General features: G+C 42.4%; 2 protein-coding genes and 1 non-coding gene across 9 annotated transcripts in view; 2 read left to right on the top strand and 1 right to left on the bottom strand.

Annotated features, from left to right (window-relative positions):
• Positions 1 to 525: 525 nt before the first annotated feature.
• On the bottom strand, positions 526 to 14,824 carry LOC140533701 (intermediate filament family orphan 2-like). 4 transcript variants are annotated; one of them, XM_072653803.1, is made up of 4 exons: positions 14,715 to 14,824; positions 11,973 to 12,113; positions 9,739 to 9,869; positions 526 to 2,279 (listed from the first exon to the last, which is right to left on the bottom strand). In XM_072653803.1, the coding sequence occupies exons 2-4, from the start codon at positions 12,060 to 12,062 to the stop codon at positions 2,267 to 2,269; spliced, it is 234 nt and encodes a 77-aa protein (XP_072509904.1). In that variant the 5' UTR covers positions 12,063 to 12,113; positions 14,715 to 14,824; the 3' UTR covers positions 526 to 2,266. The 4 variants fall into 4 exon arrangements, with proteins under 4 accessions (XP_072509904.1, XP_072509902.1, XP_072509903.1 ...); XM_072653801.1 differs by lacking the exon at positions 14,715 to 14,824 and adding an exon at positions 12,373 to 12,490; XM_072653802.1 differs by having other exon boundaries at positions 730 to 2,599.
• Positions 14,825 to 15,206: 382 nt separating this feature from the next.
• NCAPD2 (non-SMC condensin I complex subunit D2) overlaps positions 15,207 to 27,470 on the top strand; it is a 33,218-nt gene continuing 20,954 nt past the window's right edge. For 2 of the 4 annotated variants that reach the window (XR_011977029.1, XM_072653736.1), the window contains exons 1-9: positions 15,207 to 15,993; positions 17,015 to 17,160; positions 19,545 to 19,620; positions 19,960 to 20,018; positions 20,501 to 20,676; positions 21,000 to 21,139; positions 21,707 to 21,834; positions 22,172 to 22,295; positions 22,467 to 22,614. Coding sequence is in view for 3 of the 4 variants with exons in the window: in XM_072653736.1 (XP_072509837.1) it covers positions 17,034 to 17,160; positions 19,545 to 19,620; positions 19,960 to 20,018; positions 20,501 to 20,676; positions 21,000 to 21,139; positions 21,707 to 21,834; positions 22,172 to 22,295; positions 22,467 to 22,614 (978 nt within the window). In the remaining variant the exon portion in view is untranslated. Of the gene's footprint in view, positions 15,994 to 16,287; positions 16,427 to 17,014; positions 17,161 to 19,544; positions 19,621 to 19,959; positions 20,019 to 20,500; positions 20,677 to 20,999; positions 21,140 to 21,706; positions 21,835 to 22,171; positions 22,296 to 22,466; positions 22,615 to 27,470 lie in introns of those variants that run through there. The other 2 variants (XM_072653738.1, XM_072653739.1) reach the window with 2 other exon arrangements.
• On the top strand, positions 20,086 to 20,415 carry LOC140497955 (small nucleolar RNA U85). Its single transcript, XR_011964952.1, has one exon. It is a non-coding gene; the product is annotated as a small nucleolar RNA U85 (small nucleolar RNA).

Raw genomic sequence — 27,470 nt, forward strand, 5'->3', positions numbered from 1 at the left:
ATATGATCTTTTAGTGCAGCCACTGCTAGATCTTATGTGATTCTAACTGTGACACAACCATATTTAAATTGTTTTCTTCTTGTTGCATATAATATTTTATCCTTGAGCTTGGGGTCTCAGAATGACTATTATATTCCTGTAGGTTTTCCTTTTAGAATCTCTTTCAGGTGGTGATTGGTGGATTTCTTCCTAATTCTACTTTCCTCTCTTGTTCTAATGCTTGAGGACAAATTTCTTTAATTATTTTTTGTATTATTGTATCAAGATTCTTTTTTTTTTTTGATCATAGCTTTCAGGTAGTCCAATTATTCTTGTTTTCTCTTCTTGATCTATTCTCTACATCAGTTTGCTTCCGTTTCATATTCTCTTCAGTTTTTTCATTCTTTATATTTTATTATTTCTTGGTCTTACAGCTTCACTGACTTCCTCTTGTCCAGTTCTAATTTTCAAAGAGTTTTCTTCTTCCTCAAGATTCTGGATCTCCTTTTCCAGTTGGTTGACTTTCTTTTCATAATCTCCTTGTTTTGCTTGGATTGTTTTTATTTTTTAAAAATGTTTCCTCAATGTCTCTCATTTGATTTTCAAGGTCTTTTTATAAATTCTTTTTGGGCATGTGACCATTTGATGTTATTCTTTGGGTGGAAGAGGCTTTTTTTGCTTCAGTATCCTCCTCTGAAGACAACCCCTGGTCTTCTCTATTTCCATAGTTTTTTTTTTATGGTTGGATTCTTTCTCTTTTGCCTGCTCATTTTTTTTTTTTTTTTTGGTACCAGCTTATTTTCTGTCATCACCTCTAGTCCTGGGGGATGGTGCCTCTGGCAGCAGATCCTCCTTCAATTCTTCCCTCCAGCTTGGAAAAGCAAGGAAGAATTCTGCCCTAAGAGTCCCAGCCGACTGCTTGTGCACTCATCTGGTGTGTGCTGGTTCCCCCAAGCCCAGGGCCACGTCTTGGCAGGCCAGTTGAGGCTGGCATTCCTTATCTGCAAATGCTTGCACAATCTTCCAGGCTCAGACACCCAGCTCCTTAAACTGTCCTGGAGGTAAAAGTTCCTGTGGTTCGGGCTGAAGCCACCTCCCAACCCAGCTAGCCCCAGGGCTTGGCACTTATTGTTTCAGTAGAATTAGCCTGGAGGTGTTTACTCTTCATCACTGAGACCAAACCTCCTCCTTGGGTTTTTTCTTTGATGTTGTGCAATTGTCCCAGGACCACAGTTCTGCCCCAACTTCTGTTTATTTTTAGCACTCTATGTTCTCCCTGAGGTGCTATTCTGTCTTGGTTCAGGGGGAAATCTAGAGAGCTTGGAATCTTCTGACCTACTCTGCCATGCTCCCAGAATCCTGTGAAGCAGATTTCATAGGATCAAAGATTTATAATTGTAAGGTACCTCTAGTGACTTAATCCATTCCCTTCACTTTAAAATTGGGAAAACAGGCCAAGAAAGGTTGAGGGACTTGTCCAGTGGTACCCAGGTACTCTCACTAAAAATGTTAATATGCATGACATCTCATTCTCTTTTTTTTTCCCCTTGAATTTCAATTTACAAATTTATGTATTATCTTTTTCCTATGCAAAACAAAGGGGCCCAGAAAAAAAGTGACTGATGAAAACTTGACAGAACTTTGTGGTTGAGAAAATGCATTATCTAGCCACTATGATTTAACATAAATCAAGTAATCTGTGCTCTACAAACATTTTAAATGTGAGGCATTCAGTTGAAGTGATATTCTTTACTAATGCAGCACCTGAATGGATACTAAACTAAACTTCAGTGGCCAATCAGAAAAGCACTAGGATGTTAAAATGCAAAATGCAATTTATCTAATTCTTAAAAATACATCATAGCATATAGCCTAATTCAGACTTTCAAAGACATACAATACCTTTCAATGCAACTTTTTTCCAGCATTTAAAAGGATCATTTCTCCCTTTTTAAGATGTTTGCTAAAAAAAAAAAAAAGAAAAAAAAAATGCTGTACTATAGTAAAAATCTTTCAGTCATAGACCAACATAAATGAAGAATAATGTTCAGTAGTAAAGCTGCCTGCTGTCCTTCTGCACACTTTACTTGGGTTCCTCAATTGTTCCCTTGCTGAGGTCTGTAATTTTGGAATATTTTATTTTCTTCCGGTCCAGCTCATTCCAGGCCCAAAGCCAAAATGCATTCCATTTCTGTTGGACATTCTCTACTTTTTTCTTCTTGTCCTGCCAAGTATGTCTGTGCAAATTCCAATGCTGCTTCTGTTTCACACTGCTGAATCAGTTCAATCAAATGTTGTTGCTGCAAATGAAAATAAAGATTCCTATTTGTTGCCCACAAATTCGACAATCTAAATGAGATGGATGAGTATTTTTAAAAATACAAATTGCCCAGATTAACAGAAGAAGTTGAATACTTAAACAAACCTATCTCAGAAAAAGAAATTCAACAAGCCATCAATGAACTCCCTAGGAAAAAATCTTCAGGGCCAGATGGATTTACAAGTGAATTCTATCAAACATTTAAACAGCAGTTAATTGAAATACTATATAGACTGTTTTTGAAAACTGGTGAAGAAGTCCTCCCAAATTCTTTTTATGATACAAATATAGTTTTGATACCTAAACCAGAAAGAGACAAAACAGAGAAAGAAAATTATAGACCAATTTCTCTAATGAATATAGATGCAAAAATTTTAAATAAGATATTAGCACAACAAATACAGCATCTTATCATGAGATTTATACATTATGATCAGGTAGGATCATACCAAGAACGCAGGGCTGGTTCAATATTAGGAAAACTATTAGCATTATCAATCATATCAACAAGAAAACTAACAAAAACTACATGATTATCTCAAAAGATGCAGAAAAAGCTTTCGACAAAATACAACAGCCATTCCTATTAAAAACACTGGAGAACATAGGAATAAAGACAACTTTCCATAAAATAATAAGCAATATCTACCTAAAACCATCAAGCAAGCATTATATGCAATGGAGATAAGCTAGATGCATTTCCAATAAGATCAAGGGTGAAACAAGGATGTCCATTATCAGCACTATTATTCAATATGGTACTAGAAATGTTAGCTGTAGCAATTAGACAAGATAAAGAAATTGAAGGAATAAGAATAGGCAAAGAAGAAACTAAGTTATCACTCTTTGCAGGTGATATGATGATATACTTAGAGAATCCCAGAGATTCAAGCAAAAAACTACCTGAAATAACAAACAAATTTGGCAAAGTTGCAGGCTACAAAATAAATCTGCACAAATCTTCTGCATTCCTATATATTAATAACAAAGTCCAACAACAAGAGATAGAAAGAGAAATCCTATTTAATGCTAGCATAGACACTATAAAATATTTGGGAGTTTACCTGCCAAAACAAACCCAGGGACTATATCAACACAATTACAAGACACTTTTTGCACAAAGAAAGTCAGATCTAAGTAAGTGGAAAAACATCAGTTGCTCGTGGGTAGGCCAAGCCAATATAATAAAAATGACAATTCTACCTAAATTAATTTACTTATTTAGTGCCATACCAGTTAAACTATCAGATAATTATTTTCTAGAGCTGGATAAAATAATATTAAAATTCATCTGGAAGAACAAAAGGTCCAGAATATCAAAGGGACTAATGAAAAGAAATGCTTGGGAAGGTGGCCTAGTGCTACCAGATCTCAAATTGTACTATAAAGCAGCAATTATCAAAACCACTTGGTACTAGCTAAGACAGAAGAGTAGACAAGTGGAATAGGTTAGGTACTCAAGACAGAGTAGGCAATGAATATAGCAATCTCCTGTTTGATAAACCCAAGGACCCCAGCATCTGGGATAAGAACTCACTGTTCAACAAAAATTGCTGGGAAAACTAGGTAACAGTATGGCGGAAACTAGGCATAGACCCATGCTTGACACTTTACACAAGACTGAAGTCCAAATCGGTACACGATCTAGGTATAAAGATTGATATCGTGGACAAACTGGAGGAGCAAGGGATAGCATATTTATCAGATTTATGGAGAAGGGAAGAACTTTTGACTAAAGAAGAGACAGAAAGCATTATGAAGTACAAGATGGATAATTTTGATTATATTAAACTGAAAAGTTTTTGCACAACCAAACTCAATGCAACCAAAATTCGGAGGGATGTAGTATATTGGGAAAAAAATTTTATAGCTAATCTTGGGGCTAAAGGTCTCATTCCTAGAATATATAGAGAACTGAGTCAAATGTACAACAATACAAGTCATTCTCCAATTGATAAATGGTCAAAGGATACGAACAGGCAATTTTCAGAGGAAGAAATTAAAAATATCTATAATCATAGGAAAAAATGCTCTAAATCACTTTAGATTAGACAGATGCAAATCAAAACAACTCTGAGGTACCACATCACACCTATTAGATTGGCAAACATGACAGAACAGGAAAATGATAAATGTTGGAGAGGATATGGGAGAATTGGAACACTAATTCATTGTTGGTGGAGCTGTGAGCTCATCCAGCCATTCTGGAGAGCAATTTGGAACTATGCCCAAAGGGCCACAAAAATATGCATACCCTTTGACCCAGCAATACCACTTCTAGGACTGTATCCCCAAGAGATCAAAAAAATGGGAAAGGGTCCCACATGTACAAAAATATTTATAGCAGCACTCTTTGTAGCAGCCAAAAATTGGAAATCAAGGGGATGCCCATCAATTTGGGAATGGCTGAATAAATTATGGTATATGAATGTAATGGAATACTATTGCGCCATAAGAAATGGTGAACAAGAAGACTTCAGAGAGGCCTGGAAATACTTATATGATCTGATGCTGAGTGAAAGGAGCATAACTAGGATAACTTTGTGCACAGCAACGACCACAGTGTGTGAGAGTTTTTTCTGGTAGACTTGGATCTTCATAGCAATGCAAGGACATTAAAAAAAAATTCCCAATGGTCTTCTAAGGCAAAATACCTGACACATTCAGAGAAAGAACTTTGGAATTCAATCGCAGAATGTGGCAGATCGTGTGTGTGTGTGTGTGTGTGTGTGTGTGTGTGTGTGTGTGTGTGTGTGTGTGTGTGTGTGTGTGTGTGTGTGTGTGTGTGTATTATGTTTTGGTTTGTTATATGATTTCTCCCGTTTATTTTAGTTCTTCTATACAGCATGACTATAATGAAAATGTGCTCAATAGGAATGTATGATCCTATATAGATCCTATATAGAATTGTATACCATCTCGGACAGGGAGGGAGGTGGGGGGGTTAGGTAGGGGAAAAAAAATCTAAGTTTTATGGTAGTGATTGTAGAGCATTCAAACTAAATAAAATTAATATATTAAAAAAAAAGATTCCTATTTGTGTGTAAGAGCTCTGGATGTAGGCTATTTATCAATACAATAGCTTCCTGAATCTGACCTTTCAATATCATCTCCTGGATTTTGATTCATTCATCTAGTGTTTCTAGATCAACAAGGCTCAATTCTAGATTTCACCCAAAACTTTTCTGCAGCTTCTTTAAACCTCTCTGTTAACAAGAGAGTTTATAAGGAGGCAGTTCATATCAGCTCTCTGTATACATCAATTATTGAGTTTTTCCATGCACTCGTCTTCAGTGATGTTATCGGGTTTTTCTGCATAACTCATTCTGAACTATTTTGAGAAGACCCCACCTCCTTGGCCACTAGATCTGGGTGACAGCACCTTCTCCACAGCCGATGAGGAGCTGGGGGCCGTAAAGAGGGAAGATTCATGACATCTCCCCCAGTCTGAAAGAAATGACCCTCAGAGGTCCCTTTAAAATATGGTATCTCTATGGGAGAAGAAAACACACCCACATTATATTATAGACACTGAAACCAGCAATAGAACCAGTAGTAAACAGGGGAATGACAGAACCCCCAATCTTTAGCCATGCTTTCCTCCATACTAAGCATACTTCACTGGCTCTGAAACTTCTGGCAAGGTCCATTTTATATCAAAATGGGGGCAAGAAACTGTCATCTGACTCTAGGCAGCAGCAGTGAGAAATCTGCTTCAGAGAAAGATGAAGGATGTAATGAACCACACTATCTTAAGGTTTAATGCTTCTCAATATGAGGCAGCAGTGGGCACTTATTACTTATTACTGAAGACTCAGGAATGTCCCATACTTTGTTGAGAGTCTGATGTGAGACCAGAATGCAAAAGTAAATAAGATTAATGATTTTTATGTGTGATAACTTAGAAATGCAATTTGTCATTTTAAGTTTTGTTCAGGTTTTAAATACATGATGTTGTTTGTGTCATTGTATTTCTAAATTGTGTCATTGCATTTCTAAATTCTCATTTTGTGAAATCTGAGAGCCCACTGTAAAAGAAGTGCTGTTAGACAAAACAACTTTTTAATATGGATATGTTATACATATTATTATTATCCATTTAATATGGATATGTTATACAAGAACTGGACTTTTAAAAGATGTGATGAAAAAGTAGATATTTGAAAACTGTTAAATATTTAATGAGCTTTTTATATTTATATATTTAATTATACATTAAATTTATATTTATGTATTTAAAATATTTAATTTTGTTATAAAGCACATAATATGTATTAGCAAATTTTCATTTGAAATTCTTGGGTATTATGAAAGTGCATAGGGTAGTTTAAAGACGTAGTTTCAGCATATTAATGATGAGTCAAGTATCAGATATTTGCTGCATGTCTAAAGTTCCAGAACATGAATAGTTTTAATTTATAAGTAAATAATAAATGAAACGTTAACTGTTATGGAAACATCAGGAAAGATACTCAAGTTAGTAAAATTTTGCTATTTAAGGTAAAAATTCCTGGGACTATAATTTACTATTGTTTTGAGCTTTGATTACAGGGATAATCATTTGAACTGTCACGAAGCCAGTAGAAAATAGCATGTGCTGCAGTTTGGGAACTGCTAAAGGTGAGTGTCTGTACCTGGGAACAATTTGTGGATGACCATAGCATGGCCTAGGTAGGATTCTCCTGACTCTATTTTCCCATTGTGCTATTCCTTTCTGAAAAGGAAAATTCCCACCTGGTTAATTCTGAGCTTTGCTTTTAACATCTTGTAACTACATGATTGGCTGTCAGATTATGATTCATGCCTTGAATCAAACAGAGGCGAGGGAGTTTTCCCCTCTATTATGATAGATGACCCTGTTATAACTATGTCCCCTTTTTTTTTCCTTTTATAGAAAATTTCTATGATCAAGAAGTTCTGTAAGAACAATACTAAATCTATTGAATAATAGACTGATGCTGTAACATCTCTGAGTTGCAATAACAGGATGCATTTATGAACCTCTTACAATTTTAAACTATGTTTGTGGTCAAATAACAATATAGCATGATAACCTTCTAAGGGGCACATGATGTGACCAAGTAATAACACAAAGTTGTAACGTGATAATTTTCTAATTAAATGGAATAGTAAATTTTGAAAAAAGCAACAGGATTAGACTATTTTCTCCAAGAACTATATATAGATGTAGATGATTGGCTTCCAAAATTTATCTAGCATGGAAATTCAGGTTTTGAGCATGTTTTGGTGATAAATTCTCAAAACTGGATTTTACACATAAATCATATGGATAATGGTAAAGAGAGCGAAATTACTTTCCCATTATCAAAGTATCTGTTTGATAGGAACTAAAAGAGTAAATGGTATATAATCTGAAATTCTCTGAAGTTTCAAAATTGAAGAACCAAATTTAAATGACTGTACTACATTATACTAAGTCACAATTATCTAAGAACCTCTATAGATTTGGAACCACAGAAGCAGAACTCCCTTTACAGCTATCCCAAGAATAAAGCCTAAATGTTAAAGAAAAACTATTGACAGACCAGATAACTGGATGAGACTTCTGGGTCTCAAAAAGTGCTGATTAAACGGTCATTGAGAATGAGGCACTGAGACACAAGGAGACTTGATAAGTTAGCATTGAAGAAAATGATAGTACTATTTTGCATGCTTTATGTTTAAGTTTTTTTGGTTACTTTGGTGGCATTTAAATCTCCCTGCTCAAAACTAGTCCACTGTGAGTCCTCTAGTTTGATCTGTACCTGACAACTTAATTATACAATTATGGGAATTGTGAGAAAAACTTTACTGAATTGTTTGAACCTAGCCTTTTTAACCACGGACCTATGTTATGTTAACCAGAAATTCAGATACAAAGATGGATACAAGAAGTTTTCTCTTAACTGTCAACCCATACGCCTTCTGAGGGTCCCTACCAGGTTCTTCTATTTCCACAGCTGCCAAACTTGTGGGTGTGGACTCCTATATCATCTGAAGAAAGCCCCTGCTCCTAAGTGAAAAGCAGAAACCTCTGGAAACGTCAAGGCTTACCTAATTTGGACCCAGGATTTCCAGAGGAGACAGGTGTCCCAAGATTCTGGACCAGGGCTGAATATATACTGTACTAGTTTTTCTCTTCTTCCCTTCTGTTATGTGTCCCAAACACCAACACTCTAATTCAATCCTGTGTTGGCATTTTCTCCCTCTACATCCTTGGCCCCCTCTTATTTTGCTGCTTGCAAGCAAACAATGGCTAGACAAGACCTATTATTCTCTTTGCCCTATTGGGAGTTCTGCAGTGAGACTTGGGACATACTTCCCTGACAGGACTGCTCAAGGAACTAACCCCTTCGGCAACATCTTGTCCTGGCCCACCTGGCATCTTGGCTTATACCTGTCTCTTTTATTGGCTAGAAGGCGAGGGGTTTGCTCAGACTCTCTCTCTTTAGTCAAAAGAGGGAAATTACACAAGATATTAGGAGATGCCCTATTTTTGAGAGCTATGAGCCTGCAATAGTTGTGCCCTGAGCTTAGCGCTTAACGATCCTTTCTGATCACGCTCTGGGAAAATCACATAATTGTTGTATTGCTTTGACCAGCAGCATGTGATCTTCCAGCTCAGACAAACACCAGACAAATACCCCTGTTCTGGTCATGAAGCCCTATTATGAATCAAACTTGTCACACTGTTGCTCTTACCTCTCATTACCAGGGCTACAGCTCACTGCTTAATAACTGGCATAAATATGGAGATCTATTTTATTTTATCTATTGTATCTAAATATTAAGAAACTGCCTAGTACACATTTAACCTTAGGATTTCATTGTTCTAGGCATATAAAAGAAAATGCCCAAAATCAACGCAGATCCCACAACTGTTCTGAAATCAAAGTCTCAAAGACTTGTCTAAGGCAATGAGAGATAGGTTAATTGCTTTGCTTTCAGGGTCACAGTCAGAGGCAGAGCCAGAACTTAGGTTTTCTAGGCCCATCTTCCTCTCCCAAAACAAGAGAAATGGTCCTTATTCCCATAATCAGTGACACAACAGTAAAAACCCCTCCACAGAAAGTCACTACAAATGTACCTGGAAATAAAGACTCAGCAACAGGCTGAGCCAGGTACAAGTGTCTGTACCCACCCCTCTGCATTTACCCTTCTATCCTCTGCAAGCTTTAAAACTATACCTGGCAATTTAGGACAAGTAGCTAGGCCAGGGCTGGGACCACAAGTGAGACCAGAGCAGTGAAGTCCTGAGATTAGCACTGTACAATTTCTTATATGTTTCATTCAACTGTCTAGGCTGACACATGTGGAGTTTGTTATAATAACGATACCAAGCAGATGTCTACAGAAGTAGTCAGCATTAGGCCTGGGCTGGGCCTCTGTTCCTCCTCCAGGTGCAGGTGAGGAGTGGGGAGTGCTCCACAGACCCTTACCGGTCTCCAGACTGGGTGATGAGCCGACGGCAGGTTTCCATCTGCACGTCGAGACCATGCTTCATACTGGACATTTCCATGTACTCATGCAGGTGTCGGTTCATGTCATTCTTGGCTGTGGCCAGCTCCAGCTGGAAAGGGAACAGGGCAGCAAGAATCCATTTTTAGGTGCCAAAAGGATACTGTGGCACCTGTTTCTACCCCTCAGGGGGGTTATAATTGAATGGGCCTGAATGGACAAATATGGGCTTTCAGGGACAGCTGCCAGTAGGGGATGGGGAGCACTAAGCAGCCATGAGCCTAAAAAAGGTTGACTATACTATTCCCTTTTTCTTTAGTTTTCAGGGGAAGCTAGACTCATGGGGGAATGCTAAGTATCTGCTGTTGGCTGATATTCTATTAATGTGCTAGTGAGGGGAGGCAAAAGACGTGCAAGTAGCTGGAAGAAAGATAAAGGACAGCAGGACTGAGGTGGACTGAAAGGAATAAACAAAATTACTTTGATGACTTCTGTAAATCATCTACAAGGCCAGAGGTGTAGAGAGAGATGAAATCTTGTTGGCATGGCTCAGGAGGAACATTCTCACTGCTGTTTTCTTTTGAAACTTGCACACATAACGAGGTTAAGCCTTGCAGGAGAAAAGCTTTTTGATATGTCTTTAAAAGTTGGTTAGAAAGACAGATCTGGGATGATGGCCCACCTCCCAGGCCTAGAACAAAGAACTAAGGCCAAAGAGCAAAGGGAAACAAAGGGCCAGGATGTCATTCTCTTGACTGGGTTGAAGGGAATGGGGGCTCAGAACAGGGGCAATCTATTCATGATTGGTTTCCAGGTCTCCAAACTGGGAATGAAGGAAACAGGAAACTGGGACACAGAAGAAGAGTCAAAAGAACAGGCAAGAAAGCTCAGAAAGTCACCAATATTCAGAGACCACCTGGTGGGTTGGCCAGGAGGTTCTGGGGGGACACACAGGCAACTGACTTAAGCTCTCAGTGCTCCAAGCAACTCTCTAAGAATGCAACTTTACAACAGGTGTCTGTCAGCAATGGTACAGGGAATATCTCTGTCAATGAAATTCCAGATCCAGACCAAAAAATTACTTCCACTAATGGGAGAGAGTTTATATCATATCTAACCTTTGGTTCTCTCCAGTAACCCCAAAGAACGACAGAGTAGGCATTTAATAGAAATGGTGACTTAAATTTTTCTCCTGAATGTCTGCACTCTTAAATAGGGATGGGAATTGATCATTTATCATTTATTACCCACCTATGTCAGATACTGTGCTATGAGCTTAAAGACAAAAATACAACAGACTTTGTCATTAATGAGATCCCATTTTATTAACAAGAGGTGAGGGGTGAATATGTAACCAACTCACACCCTGATTTGTCAACACTCTCAGCAGCTAACTTTCACCTCTCAGATTCTCACCCTCATTTACTAAGTAACATTTGAGTGAGACATTATTGGAAAAGATAACTAGAATTGAGGCTTCCTTACTTTTCTGTATCACAGAATGTTAAGAGTTGGAAGGCACTGGAGAGGTCCAGCTCTGACCTGAACACAGATGCCCTGGACAACGTCTTCCACAACCTTTACCTGAAGACCTTCCACTGAGCAGCTCCAAACCCTCCTGCAGCAGCTCACTGGGCTTTGGGGCAGCTCTCCCCATTCTACAGTTTTGCCTGTTTGCTGCTTGCACACTGCTCCCAATTCTAGAGTAAACTGAATCCTTCCATATCACAACCCTTCACACCAATCAAATAACAAATTGTTATTAACCCCCATGGGCAAAGAACTGAGCTAGGTACTGAGGCTACAAAGTCAATATGGAAAGAGTCTCTACCCACAAGAAGTTAACATTCTGTCAGGGGAGACCACACATACACAGATGAGCATAGAGAAAAGAAGTATAAGGTAATCTGCGGTGCAGGCACAGCTGGAGGGAAGTGGGAGATCAGGAAAGGCCTCCTACATATGGAGAAGGTGGGATGAGCTAAGCCTCAAAACAAAGGAGGGATTCTAAGAGGCTGAGGTGAGAAGGAAGTACACTCCAGGAAAGAAGGAAGGGCCTAAGCTCCAGGCTAGTGATAATGACAATTTCTCCATCTGTCTCAACACTCTTCTGACCAACTCGGGGCACAGGAGAGATGTGGAACTCAGGAAAAGCCTGGGACCCAGGGCCTCCTTGTCCCTGAAGGAGTCTAGAAGGACAACAAGGGATTCCTACCTGGAACATCTTGATCATGTCCTCACAGTTGCGCTGCTGGGCCACATCACACAGTTTGGTAGTAATGTCTACGCGGCGGCAGATGTCCATGCCCACTTCCACGGCTTTCTCCTGAATCTTTGTGTCCAATTCAGTCAGGTTCTATTCCAGAGAGAAGAGAGGAGACTGCAGAGTGCCACCCTATACTTAGGACAACAAGCAATGGCCACAATATGCAGGGCCCTCTGCACATTAACCACAGAGCCTCGTTCTGTTCCCAGACAAGATAGAGTAAGTTTCTTGCTAAGAAATCCCCATGTTATGCAAAGTGTTCTACTCCCTTCTTTTCTTTCTTGGACCTGTGGGGCAGGGAAAAGAGAAGGGCCATTTAACCCTGTAAAAGCATCTGCAGGACACATACCATATCAACAGATTTGTCTATTGTCCTTTCCTTCATCTTTCTCTCTGTAAGACTCCTCTGGAAATTACTATGCAGTCAGTGCCTTGTAATGAATATTTTTCTTGAATAAATAGTTAATCTGTTAAAGTAAGGCATGAGACCATAGTCTTAAAATTCTCTTAAACAAACAAACAATACATTCTCCTTAGAGAAGAGTTTCTATTTTAAGTTATTGGTGATAGAAAAGAAATATAGTTCACAACCACAGGAACTTCCTTAACTGTATTTTGATATAAAAATAAAGACCTCTGCCATTCTGCAACATGGCCAGTTATGTTTCCTTTATGGTAACTAAAAAGTAAACAAAGAGAACCAATGCCCTTTCCAAATACACCTTCGAATACACCAATCAGAAGCAGGCTAGCTATGCATGCATGCAAACATTGATACAATTCCTCTGGTGCTTCCCTCCACCAGGGAAAGAGCCAAGTGTGACTGGACTGCCTCACTGGAAAGGGAGCTTAATTCCCATTCCGCTACTACATGACAGCAATATGGAAAGATCTCTAGGAATAAATTCCAAATTAGTAGAATAGAGAAGGAGCTACAAAACAGGACTTTATTTTTTTTGAAGGCTAGGTGACAAAACAGCTTTTAGTAACTTCCTGACTCAGCCCAGGTCTTCGGTTTAAGGCTCTAAAGCTGGAGGACTTTGGTGTCATTGGTCTCTGTCACCACTTTGCTGTCTACAGTCTTCTGAGTGCTGGTTTTATGTAAGGAACTGCTACTGCTGTCCAAGGCAGGGACAAGACTGAAGTCCTCCCCATTCTCCAGGTTTCCATAGGTACTGAATCTCTGCTTCCAGTCTGACCTTAACGTTCAGCAGGGCCTTGTATTCCTGTGCCTGGCCCTGCCACTCTATTCATGTCTGTCCCAGCTCTGCCTCCAAGTGTAGCAGGGCTGTATTGATCTCCATCTGGATAACCTCCCTCATCAGGCTGTCTTCCAAGCTGGTTTTTAGATTTCAAAAGGAATCCAGGTCAATCTCTAGGGCCTGGACTGCACATTTGAACTCGGTGACAGTGTTTTGGGATGTTTCTACCTCCTCAGATCTTGTGTGGATCACCATAGCGCTCTCTTCAATCTGCTGGGACCAGTATTTATCAAGCTTCTCTGTTCTTCTGAGTCAGAGCATCATACTTGGCTCAGATATCAGGCTTGACCTTGCTCAAGTCTTGAGATTTGGGAGAAACCATTTCCACCCCGAGCCTGCAATTTCAGCTTGTACAGAATCTACCTGCTCCTCATGGTTCCTCGTGAAGAGCAGCTCTGCCTTCAGGGTTTCCATCTTCTCCAGTTGTAGTGTAGTCACCTTAGTGTCACCAACAATCTTCTAGAGACTGTGAAAATCATTTTTTGCAGACTGTCTCACAGCCAGCTCTGCTTCATACCTGACTCTGAAGTCATCAGCAGCCAGACAGGTATTATCAATCTATAGAAAATTGTGGCATTGCCCATTGAACTTGTACAGACCTGCCCACAGATCCTTAATCCACTTGAAATAATGTCCCCATTTTTCTGGTCTAAGGTCCCCTTTTATCCATGAGCTCCCTGATTTTTCCCTTCTAGTTTTCAATTCTTGGTCTTCACAAGCTCCAGATAGGAGGAGAGGCGGTCTTTGAGGTCCCCCACGGTTTTCGTCTCTCAGTGGATCCACGGGATCTCCCCCAGCCCCCCGCTCAGGCTCCTGGCCCCTCAAAACCTGCAGAAGCTGGTGGTGCTGGCCATGGACATTACCGGCGCCTGCAAAGACGTTGGCGCTGCTGCTGCCTGACTAGTGCCAGGGTGCCTGTACTGAGCCTGGGGAGCAGGTGGAGAAGGTGGGGGAGGAGGCAGCGAAACTCATTTTGTCAGGAGAAGGCAGCTGGACACAAGCAGAACAGACAAAAACAGGACTTTTAAAACACATGGTAGTAACAAGGTACTCTTATCAACTCCTCAGGCACGGGGTACTTTCTGATAATTAAGAGTAATTCACCTGCCAAAGGGACTGACTGAAGGACTCAGTTGCATTCTTAAAAAAAAAATACCGTTCAAGTTCCGGGCCCCGAGGACCTGCGTGCGGGCGGCAGCCAACCACACCCTCCGCATTCAAAGCTCCTTCAGCTGGTCGCCAGCCCGCCTCCTCTCCCTGCTCACAACCTTCCGGAGCTCCACTGGCACGTGGCACCAATCACCCACGGAAGACCAACGACCCCTTCCTTTAGCCCGTCTCGCCCCTCTCCCCCTGGAGCCCAGAGGAACGAGGGCAGGGAGCCAGTGGAATCAATCCCCCCGCACCCCCGCCCGGCGCGGACTCGTACCCAGGATCCCGATGTTGTCGTACACCCCAAACAGGCTCCTCTTCTCGTTCCATCGATCCACCGCTTTAGGGGGCGGGAGGGTGGTCCTCACCGGGGCCGCTGCGGGGACGCCTGGAGGGGGGCAGCGAAGAGCAATGAGCCGGCGCCCCACGGACGAGCCGTCCTCGCTCCGGGCTCCCCCCTGCCCCGATACGTACCCGACGAGAGGCTCCTGCCGGATCGGGGGGCGCAGCGCCAGAGGGCCCCGCCCGCCCACCGGCCCAGGGACCACGCCATTAGCAGGCCCGGCAACAAGGGGCTGCCCAGAAGGATTCTGGGAGAGCGAGGACTCGGTGCCGGGCGCCTCCGCTCACCCGCGTACACACTAGACCGCAAGCAGAAGCCCGGTCTCTCCTTCCCAGGCTCCTCTGCGCCCAGCCTCGGACAACCCCGCCCCCACCGTCCTCCTCCACGAGATTCGGGCCCCGCCCCTTCCACGGAGAACCCGCCCCCGGAAACGCACTTCACTCCCTGGACCAAGCTGTCCACCTCGGCTTGGAACCTGGAAGCCCAGGGCTGCTGGCCTTGCTCCTCGTTCGGGAACCGACCTTGCCCTTCGCAGCAGGGCTGCTGAAGGCTTCCCTAGGCCTTAGGCCCGAAAAGGGGGAAACACGAAGGCCTTGGGCCAGCCTCTGGCTCCCCCCACCCCACCCCGGTGTCTCGCGGCTGGAAGGGGCGAGTTACGGGGGAAGGTGGCTTTGGGGGGCCGGAGCGTGAGTCAGGAGGAGGGGGCTCAGCTGCCTTCAGAAGCCGCACACGCAGCCGGATGCACGGTTTCTTCCCTGGAACTGAGCCAGTGGGAGTTCAGGGGGGGGCTTAGCAGCAGGAGCATCTTCAGAAAACAGCGCCCTGGCCCTGGAGCTCCGGACCGGACGTGGCCAGAACAGCCTCTCCCTGATCCTGACCCTGACCCTGGGCACGGAGTAAACACGTTCGGAGAACCTCAGCTCTAAACCAGCTCCCGGCCTCCCGTCTCCGAGGACCCACGTGACGTGCCCGCTACTCGTTTCCCATTGGTCGGAACCCCGCTCTTGGCTTGCGTCACAGCCGTTGAGATTTAAAAAGGTTTGTTTTGAGGCTGCGATCGCGCGCCTCGGAGTGAGGAGGCGGGTCCTTTCCCCCCGCCGTGCGCGGCGATTGGTCGGCGTCCTAGGAGCGCAGCGCCGATTGGCTGGCTGTCTTCAGCGATTTCCCCCCGGCGCGCGGCTTTTCGTTCTGGCTCTTAATTTGTGCGAGGAGGGTGAGTAAATTGAGGGAAGTGGGGAGGACCGTTCTGTAATGGAGACCACGGGAGCGTTAGGTGGGGGAGTCTCAGAATCCCGGGCGGTGGGTGGGCGCGTGAGAGCCAGAGGTGGGGGCTGCTTGAGGGCCGCTCGCTTCGCTTCTTCCCTTTGGTGACGAGAAGCGCGCGGTCCCGTGAAGCAGCCCACGTAGGTGGCCTGCAAGTGAGCAAGTTGGGACGGGCGGGCCCGAACTGTCCCTCTGCAGTACACCCCTTCCCTGCTGGAGGTGGCGTCACTGTGTTGACACTGGACGCGTGTCCTGCGCTCCCCACCGGGGTCAGAGGAAAGCGGAAAGGCCGTGGGACTTGGGTTATTGGTCCGGGATTCCGTGGGCTTCCCCGGCGTTCAGCACGCGTGGGGGCCTCAGCATCCCTGGCGAGGAAAGTAGAGGTAACCTTCCCGGCTCTGCCTGGTACTAGAGATGTCCTGTGTCCAAGCCAGGAAGTGTACTTACTGCTGGGAGGGGAGGAAATGAACAGTCCAGGGGGGAGACAGCGTGCACCTAACTGGGTACGCGCAGGATAGACGCAGGAGGAGTTGGAGAGCCTCCCAGCGCTGGGAGGTCTGGAAAGACCCCGAGGAGAAGGTGGGGTTTCAGCTGGGCTTTGAAGGCAGGCAGGAAGCAGACACGGAGGGGGAGTATGTGAGGAGGTTGTACTAGGTGCTGTCTTAAACCCTGTCCAGATGGAAGGCCTAGGGCTGTTATAATGGGGAATGGAGAGAATTGTGTGGCTACTTACAGTTTACAAGGCCCTTTTAATATATTATTTCTCTGATCTTCCCCAGCCCTTTGAGGGAGGCAGGGCAAGTGTTTTGCATTTTGGTGACTTCCTCATGGTCACAGTGCTGCTGCTAACCACCACCACTACTAGCCAGAATTCAACCCAGGTTTTCAGAGTTTATTGCTCTTTGCATGATCCTTTCACACTGGCACAGAGGATAGGCAGCCCCTAGGAATTACTTGTCTTTGTTTTCTAGCTCAGTGACCACTAGGAAGATGCCCCCTCAGCTGTGTGAGTTTCATCTACCACTGTCTCCAGAGGAGCTGCTGAAAAGTGGAGGAGTCAACCAGTATGTGGTGCAAGAAGTTCTGTCTGTCAAACAGCTGCCTTCACAGCTGAGGGGTAAGAAGATGGCAACTTTAGGTTTTACCTCTTTTCCCCATCCCTCTGCTTTGCTACTCTTAGGGAGACTTACTTCGCCCTCTAGGACACTGAGAATTTCCTTTTAGAGCAATTGTCTCCTTCTCAAGTTTATTTCTCTCCAATTCTAGATACTTTTAAAGTTTAAAAGTTTTCTAGATGCCACCCTTGTAGGCATCTGTTGAGGTCTGTCTTGGACTTCACTTCTGATGCTACTTCTGAGTTTTTCATCAGATACTCAGTATTTTGTCTCTTTTTTTTTGTACTAACATAATGCCTGAAGGAATGTAGAGTCTCACAGGGGAGTACATTTTCACTGAAAAAAAGTTACATGAGGTGGAATGGGATGCGTGAAAGGTGAAATCAAGACAAAGTACTCTAGGAAAATGAAGAGGAAGGTATTGCTTCTTTAAACATAAGAGGGAATTTTATGTGAAACTTATGTGAAAACTACAGTTTTGGGTGTTTTCTGCTATGTACAGTTTTTTCTATTACTTTGTTTAGACATTTAACATACTGTTATTTCTAACTCCTTTGTTCTCATCCCTTACAGACTTCATTCTGTTCATTTCTTTATTTTTCTCCCTTTTTTAAATTGACCACCAATTGAATCAATTTTGGTCCAATAATTTCCACAAGCAGAAATGGGAAAGGATTCCATTCAAGGCATGAGGGATGATCTGAGTAAATGCACTGAGACAGGATTAGATCACCTAAGAGCTGCTAGTCTAATCTGGTTGAAATGCAAACTGGGTGAGGAGCAGTTAGGAACCATGTCTTCGTCTCCTGAATGTGAGTTTCTTGAGGAGAGAGACTGTTGGATTTCTATATTCTGAGCAGTTAGCACAGTTCCTGTCACATAGTAGGGGCTTAATCAATGATTGATAGCATTACTTGGTATTAACTATGAGTACAATAGCAGTTCAACTCAATATTCATTGGAGTGTTTGAATTGGAGCTGATCCTGGAGAGTGTTTGAATTGGAGCTGATCCTGGAGGAACTGGGTAGAATTTGGATGGGGGAAAGGATATTTCAGGTTGCGGTACACCAAGAACAGAAGGATTGAGGTTTAAATGATCATTCTTTGAGTAAGAGACTCAGAAAATGGCCCTGACTAGAACAGAGGGAGAATATGAAAAAACAATAGGATATGAAGTTGTCACATGAAGCCAGATAATGTAGGGCTTTGAAAACCTAGGTGAGGGAGTGGGTGTTTGAAGCAGCAGGTGTTGAGGAGGGAAAGGATCAGTGTGGCAGGCAGCCCCATGTAGGCTGGATGGTAGTATGGAAAGAGACTGGGCATCCAATTAGGAAACGATTGCAATAAAAGAACCTGGACATACAACAGAATGATATTTATACGGAAAAAACCATAGAGAGTGGTGACAGATACAGGGAGGAAGAAAAGGGAGTGATTGCTTAGATGATGATTCCCAAGATTCCTGGCCTAGCATATTAGTAGGCTGGTAATGCTAATGACAGAAATAGAGTAACAGGAAACAGTTTTCTGGGATATCTAGATAATGAGCTCAGTTTTGGATATGATTAGTTTAAGGTGAATTGTTGAGTTATTTGAGATTTGGAAGATCCAGACTGAAATGCATGTGAGAGGTCACGGTTAGACATGTTGATTTGGGAGTTCTATGCCCGGAAATGATTAACAAGGAACAGCCAAGGCTAGGTTGAAATTGGACAACATAATATGAATATTTTACCTGGTTAGTTCTGGCAGTCAGTAAGGTAGCAGTACAAAGACTCAGAGGAGTCATCTGGCCTGACCTCCCTGACAACTGACTTAGAGCTTCTTGAATTGGGGAGAATAGTACCTAGCTCTTTCTTTTTCTTTTTTTATCCTCCTTCCCTCTCTTTTCTACCATGCATGGGATCATTCAAGTGCAGGAGGAGGTGTTCAGTGCAGAGAGTAAGGGAGATACCAATTCTAAATCTGTTTGGTGATTATCCAAGTAGAGCACTCTTGCTGTTTTGAAGGCATTGTTGACCTTTCACTGTCAGGAGGAGATGTGGCACTTGAGGGCATAACCATAGTCCCAGTCCCCAGGGCCAGCAACCTCAGTGTCATCCTCAGCTTTTTACTCTTAGGAAGAGATTTGTTCTTTGGAATGATGAGCTAAAGATAACTCCTCCATAGATAGAATCTATCTGTTGTCTTGGACATCAGGGGAGACTTTAGCATAGAGGATCATAGCTTCAGATGGAACCACATCTAGTTTATGCCAACCAAGCCTGCAACTCTTGTGTATCTACCAAAATAAAAAATATGGAACTTGATTCTTTGCCCTCTCTGGTGTGTAGATGGGACTCACTATCTAGGACATTTGATGGATTTCTGTCTTCTTCTTGGCAGTGTTCCAGGCTGCCTTCCGAACCCAAGGGCCTCTAGCTGTGTTGGAGCATTTTGACACACTCTATAGCATATTACAGTAAGTGCCTCAGTTAACAATATCTTTAAAAAAGTGGCATCTGCCTGTTTGTTCTCAAAATATACTTGATATACCTTCCTGTCACATAGTAAGTTAGTCCTGAACTTCCAGATTATAGACCCACTACTCTACAGTTCTGGGTATTTTACTTGGAACTCTACTGATTGTCATTTATCCATTCAGTAAGCCTATTGTTAGCCCGGATCCTATTGTGGAGTGGCATTTACCATTTGAAGCATTAGATCACTTACATTTTAACCAGTTTTTGTTAGTCTGTACTTGATCTCTGTTGGAATGTGCTCTTCAGGTTCCTGTCTTACTCCCTTCTTTCCCTTGTAGTCATTTTCGAAGTATAGATCCTGACCTCAAGGAAGATGCCTTGGAATTCCTGATGAAAGGTGTTTCTGGGGTGGGAGGGGAAGAACTTTGGAAGGTGAGGGCATCACTCTTTGCTGTTCTATAGCAGCCATTTGATGATATCAAGGCTGTTGTTACTTGGCTGGTCTGGTTGAGCCCTAGGACCCTGACCTTTCATCCAGGTCTGTAATCTTGGTGGGCAATACAGAGATGTGTTTGTTTGCTGTAAGGGCAGACCAACAGGAAGTTCCACCTCTTTTTTGCTCCCATCTTCCCCCTAAGGGGAGTGATCCTGGTTACCACAGAAAGATGCTGGTAGCTAGAGTTGGGCAGAGGTAACAGGGCAAGCCTAGGGTATGGAGGTCCAGGGTCCCAGAAGGCTTAGCTTATATTATAGCCACCAAGAGATGAGCACAGATCTTTGGTAATCTGATGGCTGAAGGGGGTGGTCATGTGAGGTTGGGGTGAGTCTGGGACATTCTGAAGGTGGGCATGGTTAACTCCCAGATCCTGCCCTTTGCAGTGGTGTCTCGTCACTCCCAGGATCTCCCAGCTGTCCTAGATGATACAGCTTTGAGTGTATCAGATCGAAGTGCCCACCTCAATGCCCTCAAAATGAATTGTTATGCCCTGATCCGCCTCATGGAATCTTTTGAGGCCACCACTAGCAAGACAAACTTAATGGACCATGGAGGAAAGGTAATTTGGAGTTCCTGGCCCTCTTGGTTGGGGAGGAGGGGTTGGGGGAGGGTGGGAGGGCAGAAAGGGAGGGAGATGGGGGGAGAAGAGGATAACTTGTAGGCCAGAGCACCTTTTCTTACTTCATTTCAACTTGAAGGTGCATCCTAGTACAGACTTTTTGGACTAAAGTAGCAACTGTTCTCTATGTTGGAATTTCTAAAATGTCTCCTAGTGTGACTTTCTACTCTAGCTTTCTTGGTGGTCTTTAGTTTGGAGGCTTAAGCTGTCAATTCAGAGCTCCTCAGTTTTCTCTGAAATAGTTAATGCTTTGTTCCATTCAGGGTAAAAAGAGTCGGACCAAGGCTCAAGGCTTTGATTGGGAAGAAGCAAGGCAGCCAATTCTCCAGATGCTAACACAGCTTCTGCAGCTAGACATTTACCGCCTGTGGAACCACTCAGTGGTTGAGGAAGAATTTGTCAGGTGAGTCATTAGGATGGAGGGCAGGAACTGATGGAGCAGGGGGAGATTTAAAATCTGTCAACAGTGCTATCAAGTATGGGAGCAAGAGAACAATAAAGATTCTGTCACTCGGCCTCAGTTTTCCCATCACAAAAACAAGAAAGTATAATCATGGTCATATTTAGTTTTGGGAAGGAGGATCAGATAATGTTTCAAACATTTCTGACAGGGAAGGGCAGGTAGACTTCACTGAACAGAGAACTTATTACTAACCAGAATCATCATGAATTCTACATAACTGGGTAGAATTGTCCATTGAAAGAGTCTCCTCCCATTGTTGGTGTCAGACATTTATCAAAGCTACTACTCATTTTAACAGCTCATAAGAGAAGCGCATGATAGAGGGTGGGAAAGTTGGAGAGAGAAAGCTGTGAAGGGAGGGAGGCCAGGAAAGTCAGACTGCTGCTGGTAGAGGTGGCAGTGGAGTGAATGAGACAGGGTCTAGGAATTGTTCTGCCAAGGAGCTATTGTCTCTTTCCACTTCACTGCCTTATGGTTCATCAGGTGTGATATCTTCCATTCTCTTAGTCTGCTGACAGGCTGCTGCTATCGCCTTCTTGAGAACCCCAGCATTAGCCACCAGAAGAACCGTCCAACTAGGGAAGCCATCACCCACCTCCTTGGGATAGCTTTGACACGCTACAACCACATGCTCAGTGAGTAACCCCTTCCTCTTCCTCCATCTAACTGCTGCAGGAGTCAGACAGCTAGGAGGCTTAGTGGATAGAGCACTGGACCTGGAGTGAGGGAACCCAAGTTCAAATCTGGCTTTGAACTCTTTTAACTTGTGACCCTGGGCAAATCATTTGGCTTCTGTCTGCCTCAGTTTCTTCATCTCTAAAATGAGGAAACTGAAGCAACCCTCCCTCCCAGGGTTATGAGGGGAAAATGAGATAGTTGTAAAGTACTTTGCAAACCATATGCATGTTGGCTGTTATTATTATCATTATTAGCTATCCACTGCAGAATTTCTGATCTCAAGTTTTTTGACAGGTGCTACCTTAAAGATCATCCAGATGTTGCAGCACTTTGAACACCTGGTGTCTGTGTTGGTGGCAGCTGTGAGCCTTTGGTCAACTGAGTATGGAATGAAAAGCATCGTGGGGGAAATTGTAAGGTGAGCCCCTTCACTATTGTGATCCTTAATTTTCATAACCTTATAAGAGAGATGTTTGAAGCCAGGAATTGGGAAGTTTGTGACCTGAATGTCCTTCAGATAGCAGATCTCTCAGACCCTTTTCCATTAGCTAGATTTTGTTAAGTCTTAACTGCTTTTTTGCCCACATAGAGAAATCGGACAAAAGTGCCCTCAGGAATTAAGTCGAGACACTTCTGGAGCTAAGGGCTATGCCAGTTTCCTAACAGAGTTAGCAGAACACGTCCCAACTGTGATGATGTCCAGTATGAGTGTCCTGTTGGACCACTTGGATGGAGAGGTAGGTGGGCCCTTGAGGGTCTCTAAGGCTTAATTGGGAATCTAACTTAGCTGCTGTGCAAAGACTGTCTTGTTCCTTTGGAGACAGCTTCATTGGCAAGGAGTGGTATTATTTGGGTTTGTGGTGTAGGAGAGACGGTTCCCCTGCATTGCCTTGTTTCTAGAAGAAGCAGATGAACTAGGGAAAAGCACCAGATCAGCCTCACTGCTTTTCCCATTGCTATAGTAGGGTTCCAGATCTGGTAGGGGGAGATAGCGGCTCTTATCCAGTAAGAATGACTCAGCTCTAGCTCTGGATCTCCTCCCTTCCTCAGCCTAAGGCTTCCTGCTGCCATCTGGCCTGCCTCATTTGCTCCAAACAATGAGCTTTTTCAGATTCCCCCACTTCAGTCTGTTCAGTTCCACATTCTCTCCCTCCTCCTGGCCCCTCCCATTAAGAAGGCAGCAAATACAAGACTTATTACATTCTGTGGCTTCCTGTGCAACGCCCAAGGAAAGCCGTGACCAGAGGTTCTGCTCCTTTTTGGTCATGGACCTTTGGCAGTCTGGTGAATCTTATGGACCCTTTCTCAGAATCATGTTTTTAAATGCATAAACTAAAATCCATAGCATTACAAAGAAACAAAGAAAACCAGTTACATGAAAATGCTGTCATCAGAATTCTTGTTAGAAGTTCACAGATATCAGGTTAAGAACCACTGCTCTAAAACCAGAATCCTGGCCACCCCCAAACCCAGTCACAAATGTGCTTCAGATACTTGAGGCAGATCACATAGGGATAATTGTTCTTTATAAAGAATTTTAGACCCCCATGAGAGGTGGGCCAAGTAGTAGCTGCTACTAGTATAATTCTTATTCACATGTGTATTCAGTTCAACAAACATTTATTAAGTCCTGACATGTGGAAGCCTCTGTAGTAGGCACCAGCCATCAAAACCAAACTAGTCTCTGTCTTCCTGGAGCTTGCATTCTGTTGGGAAGACCACGGCCTACAGAACAGGATAGCCTGCGTATATTGAGGCAAGAGGGAGCTGTCCTAGGGGGTGGGTCACAGGAGGTGACTGGAGCCTTGATAACAAATACTCTTCCTGGCAGCACTTGCAAGGTACATTCCAGGCTTAATGCAGATGCAGGGAGGCTAGAGATGAGGTATCCAAACTGCATTTTGCAGAACTTGTTGGTCTTTACCACTTAGCCGCAAAAGCTTTCTTTTGTGGGAAGTCAGTGCCTTCATAAGCAAAGCCAAAGAGAAGCTGTGTTCAACATGTACATATATGAATGAGCTGAGTTTGTTGAGATGAAATGTTAGGGTACAGCGAATTAGCTCTTGATCTCATGGTAAAAGGAAGAGCATACCTCCTCATTCAGACCCGCACACATTCCCATCTATACTCTATTCCATGAGGCCTACATATCTGTCTCATTACCCATGCTACATGCTGATGTCTACCCGTGCTCCATACCAGCAGCTTTGATGTGTATATATCTTGAGGAGTGCTATGGTCTTTCTGGATATGCAGAAAGGAATCTTACCCTCTTTGTGGGCTATGATGTTTTGATCAGAACTACCACCCAGAACAACACACACACCCAGTTGAAAGATGTATATACATCTCTTTATCACAAAGCTCCTAGAATCAGAAGTCAAACTTAACATTTACCTCCATGATGAAAGTGGGGCCTGTCTTTAAAGAGATACTCTTACCTGCCCTAGCTTTCAGCCCAGGGTAGAAAGAGAGAATTTTTAGATGGTTGATAAAGTTCGTTGATTTCTGTTGGTTCAGGTAAAGTCACCAATGAGGTGACTTTATAGTTTTTTGCCAAGAATAGGACAGTAGGAACTCGAAGAATGCAAGGTCAATGAAAAACAAGGAGTAACTGGGACTTTTTTTTTCAGAAGTAAAAATCACACAAATTGTGTATATGTGTGTGTATGTATTCCTATTCAAGTACAACTGAGTTTCTGAACAAAGTCATTCAAATGACTTATAAGCATACATGCTTATAAGAAATTAACAAGATTATTCATCTGACATTAGAAGGGACCTCAAACTCTAGTACAATCTTCTCATTTTACAAATGTGGAAGCTGAGGTCAAGGGAAGTTGTGACTTGGCTATGGTCATGGAGGTAGTAAATATTTGGAGTTGAGATTTGGATGTCAGGCCATTAACGCTAGAGCCGGTACTCTTTCCACTGTACTATACTTCTTCTCTACTGATAAAATACTTATCTGGAAATCATCTCTTGTTAGATCTCCTTTTCTACAGGCTTCTTTTATTACCATTTTTGCTTTTATCCCACTTTGAAATAGGCTTGTTGAACAGAGGAACAAAGATCTCTAATAATAACCAACAGGTTGTAGGGGTTCTTTTTAGGTTCTTTCTTGACACAGAGAGAGTGAAAGAGATTTAGGTTTGTTCTTGCCCTTTCATTTTAACGGAAGTAAAATTATACATAGTGACCTGAGAGAAGGAGCCAAGGACTGGAGAAGGTGGCCATTAATGCAGTGTCTTAAGGTCAGAAACATGTTTCCATGAGCATGAAAAGAGATTTAGAATAAAGGGAAGTTTCTTGATAATGGAGTGGGGGTTCTTGAGGTCCCAGGGGGAAGGTAGGACATAGGTGGAAAGGGACAAGGGATTGATAAAATTAAGCTGAGTACAAGAGCATGGGGAAAGGGGGCTGAATCACTCAGATGAAAGAAGTAGGAGATGAGTTTGCCATCTATAAGAAGGAGAAAGAAGCAGTGGTTTGTGTTCTTACCCTATTGCATTCCTATGATTTAATGACTAGTGTGGTGTTACCTGATATATGTTTTGAAATGTTTGTCAAATTGAATGTGTGATCTTGACAGAAAAGAACATTGATGGTTGCACTGTCGGTTCAGCTTTTCCCCATCCTTCTTTCTGAAAGAATAGTGCCTATCTAAGATTCAGTTTTGTACCATGATCAGGTAGGAAAAGTGAGTATTGCATTGCTACATAGAAGTCAAGACTAAGCTAAATCACCATGTCACTGATTTAAAGTGGGACCTTGATATGACACCCATCCCATTACCATACACAAGTATTGTATTGTTTTTAATGTTGTCTTGGTTCCTTTTATTCTTGACATCAAAATCATCCATGAGCTTTCCCTTTTGTAAAAGAAAAACACGTGACATTCTGCTCTTATAGTCCTCCATCCTTACCCAGAGTAAGAAAAAATATTTCATCATCTGTTCTCAGGGTCCAAGCTTGGTCATTACAGTTGATCTAAATTCAGTGAATTGATCCCACTTAAATCTGCATCAGCACATCTCTGAATTTTTCTCTGAATTCATCATTTGTCATTTCTTGGAGTATAATACTCCAGCATTCATGTACTACAGTCAATGGCCACCTACTTTCTTTGTGGTTTTTTGTACCACAAAAAGGGGTACCAACAAATATTTGTAATTAGGCTCACATCCATGTTTGCCTTTCCCCAAGTGTTGTCTTTTCCTGTGTCTGTGGAGACAACCAAGGATCAGAACTGTGCAGTCACATTTTTAAGTGACCCAGGGCCTGTAGCCTCTTTGGCTCGTTATACATCTAAGGGTTGTTTGCCTCTTCCTGTCACTACAGCCAACCCATTCCCCATATACCCAATACAGCTGACACAGATAATCCACATTTAAGTGAATTTTCCCTTTTCTCTTTACTCTGTTATATTTTTTCCTGCTATCCACTAAGCAGATTTATATTCTTCCTTCTCCTTGTACTCCATTCTACCTTTATTCAGTCAGGAATTGTTCCACACTATTTCACAACACACCCAAGCTCCACAAATTTAATCACTGGTATCAAAGGCTTGTCTTTTCTGAAAACTTGGGTGAAGGACAAAGGTAGTAAGGGAGCAGGTGGTGGTATTTACTTTATAAAAGATGTTTGGCAATCTTTTCCCCTCGGTTTTAAAGAATAATTTGTCTTTTTGTAGATATTGTTAACTTGTAAATGCATATGAGTCAGCAGTTTCTCTCTTCTGTGTAGTTCCTTTATAGCTGGGTCAGTTTCATTTTCTTTAGTTTCTTTACCTTAATGCGTTTTTAAAAAATTTTAATATTTTTTATCAATTATGTGTAAAAAAATATTTTAACCATATTTTTTAGTTTTGACTTCCAGATTCTCTCTTGCCCCATACTCTACCAAACTTCTTTTATAAGTAAATACCTAAGCCAGGAAAAGATAAAGCAAAGAAATAACTATAAACCAGTATCACTAATTCTGATTCAAATATTTTAAATAAAATCTTGGTAGAAGGAATGAAAATCATGAAGAGCACTGACTTCCTGTCTAATAAGGTTATAATTGCTGAAAGACAGCATTCCTTTTTTTCGTTCCTTAGCCTCATCCCCAGGTTTAGAAAAGACAGACCCTTGATACCAGTAATCTCCAGGAGACAAACACTTTGGTAAAGGTTATACATGTGCAGTCATGCAAGATATTTCTATATTAATCATGTTATTAGGGGAAAAAAAGAGACAAAAACAAGGGGAGAGAAGCAAAATAACAGTATGATTTGATCTGCATTCAGATTCCATCCTTTCTTTGGAGGTATACATTGTCATTGTACAATATTGCTATTACTGTGTACAATGTTCTGGTTCTGCTCACTTCACTTTACATCAGTTTAAATAAGTCTTTCCAGGTTTTTCTGAAATCTGCCTGCTCAATATTTCTTATAGCACAACAGTATCCTATTACAATCATATATCACAACTTATTCATCCATCCCCCAATAGATGGGTATCACCTCAATTTCCAATTCTTTGCCACCATAAAAAGAACTGCTATGAATATTTTTGCACATTTCTTCTTTTCGCTTTTCTTTGATC

This window comes from Notamacropus eugenii, chromosome 3, assembly GCF_028372415.1.
Source record: "Notamacropus eugenii isolate mMacEug1 chromosome 3, mMacEug1.pri_v2, whole genome shotgun sequence".
Classification (NCBI taxonomy): Eukaryota; Metazoa; Chordata; class Mammalia; order Diprotodontia; family Macropodidae; genus Notamacropus; species Notamacropus eugenii.

Excerpts from the sequence above, each read along its gene's own strand:
- LOC140533701 (XM_072653800.1), bottom strand. The coding sequence starts at position 12,408 with ATGAAGGAAAGGACAATAGACAAATCTGTTGATATG. Across the intron at positions 9,870-11,972 it reads ACATGATCAAGATGTTCCAG|CTGGAGCTGGCCACAGCCAA; the intron begins GTAGGAATCCCT and ends TTCCCTTTCCAG. Across the intron at positions 2,600-9,738 it reads ATCACCCAGTCTGGAGACCG|GTATCAAAACTATATTTGTA; the intron begins GTAAGGGTCTGT and ends TTTCTGGTTTAG.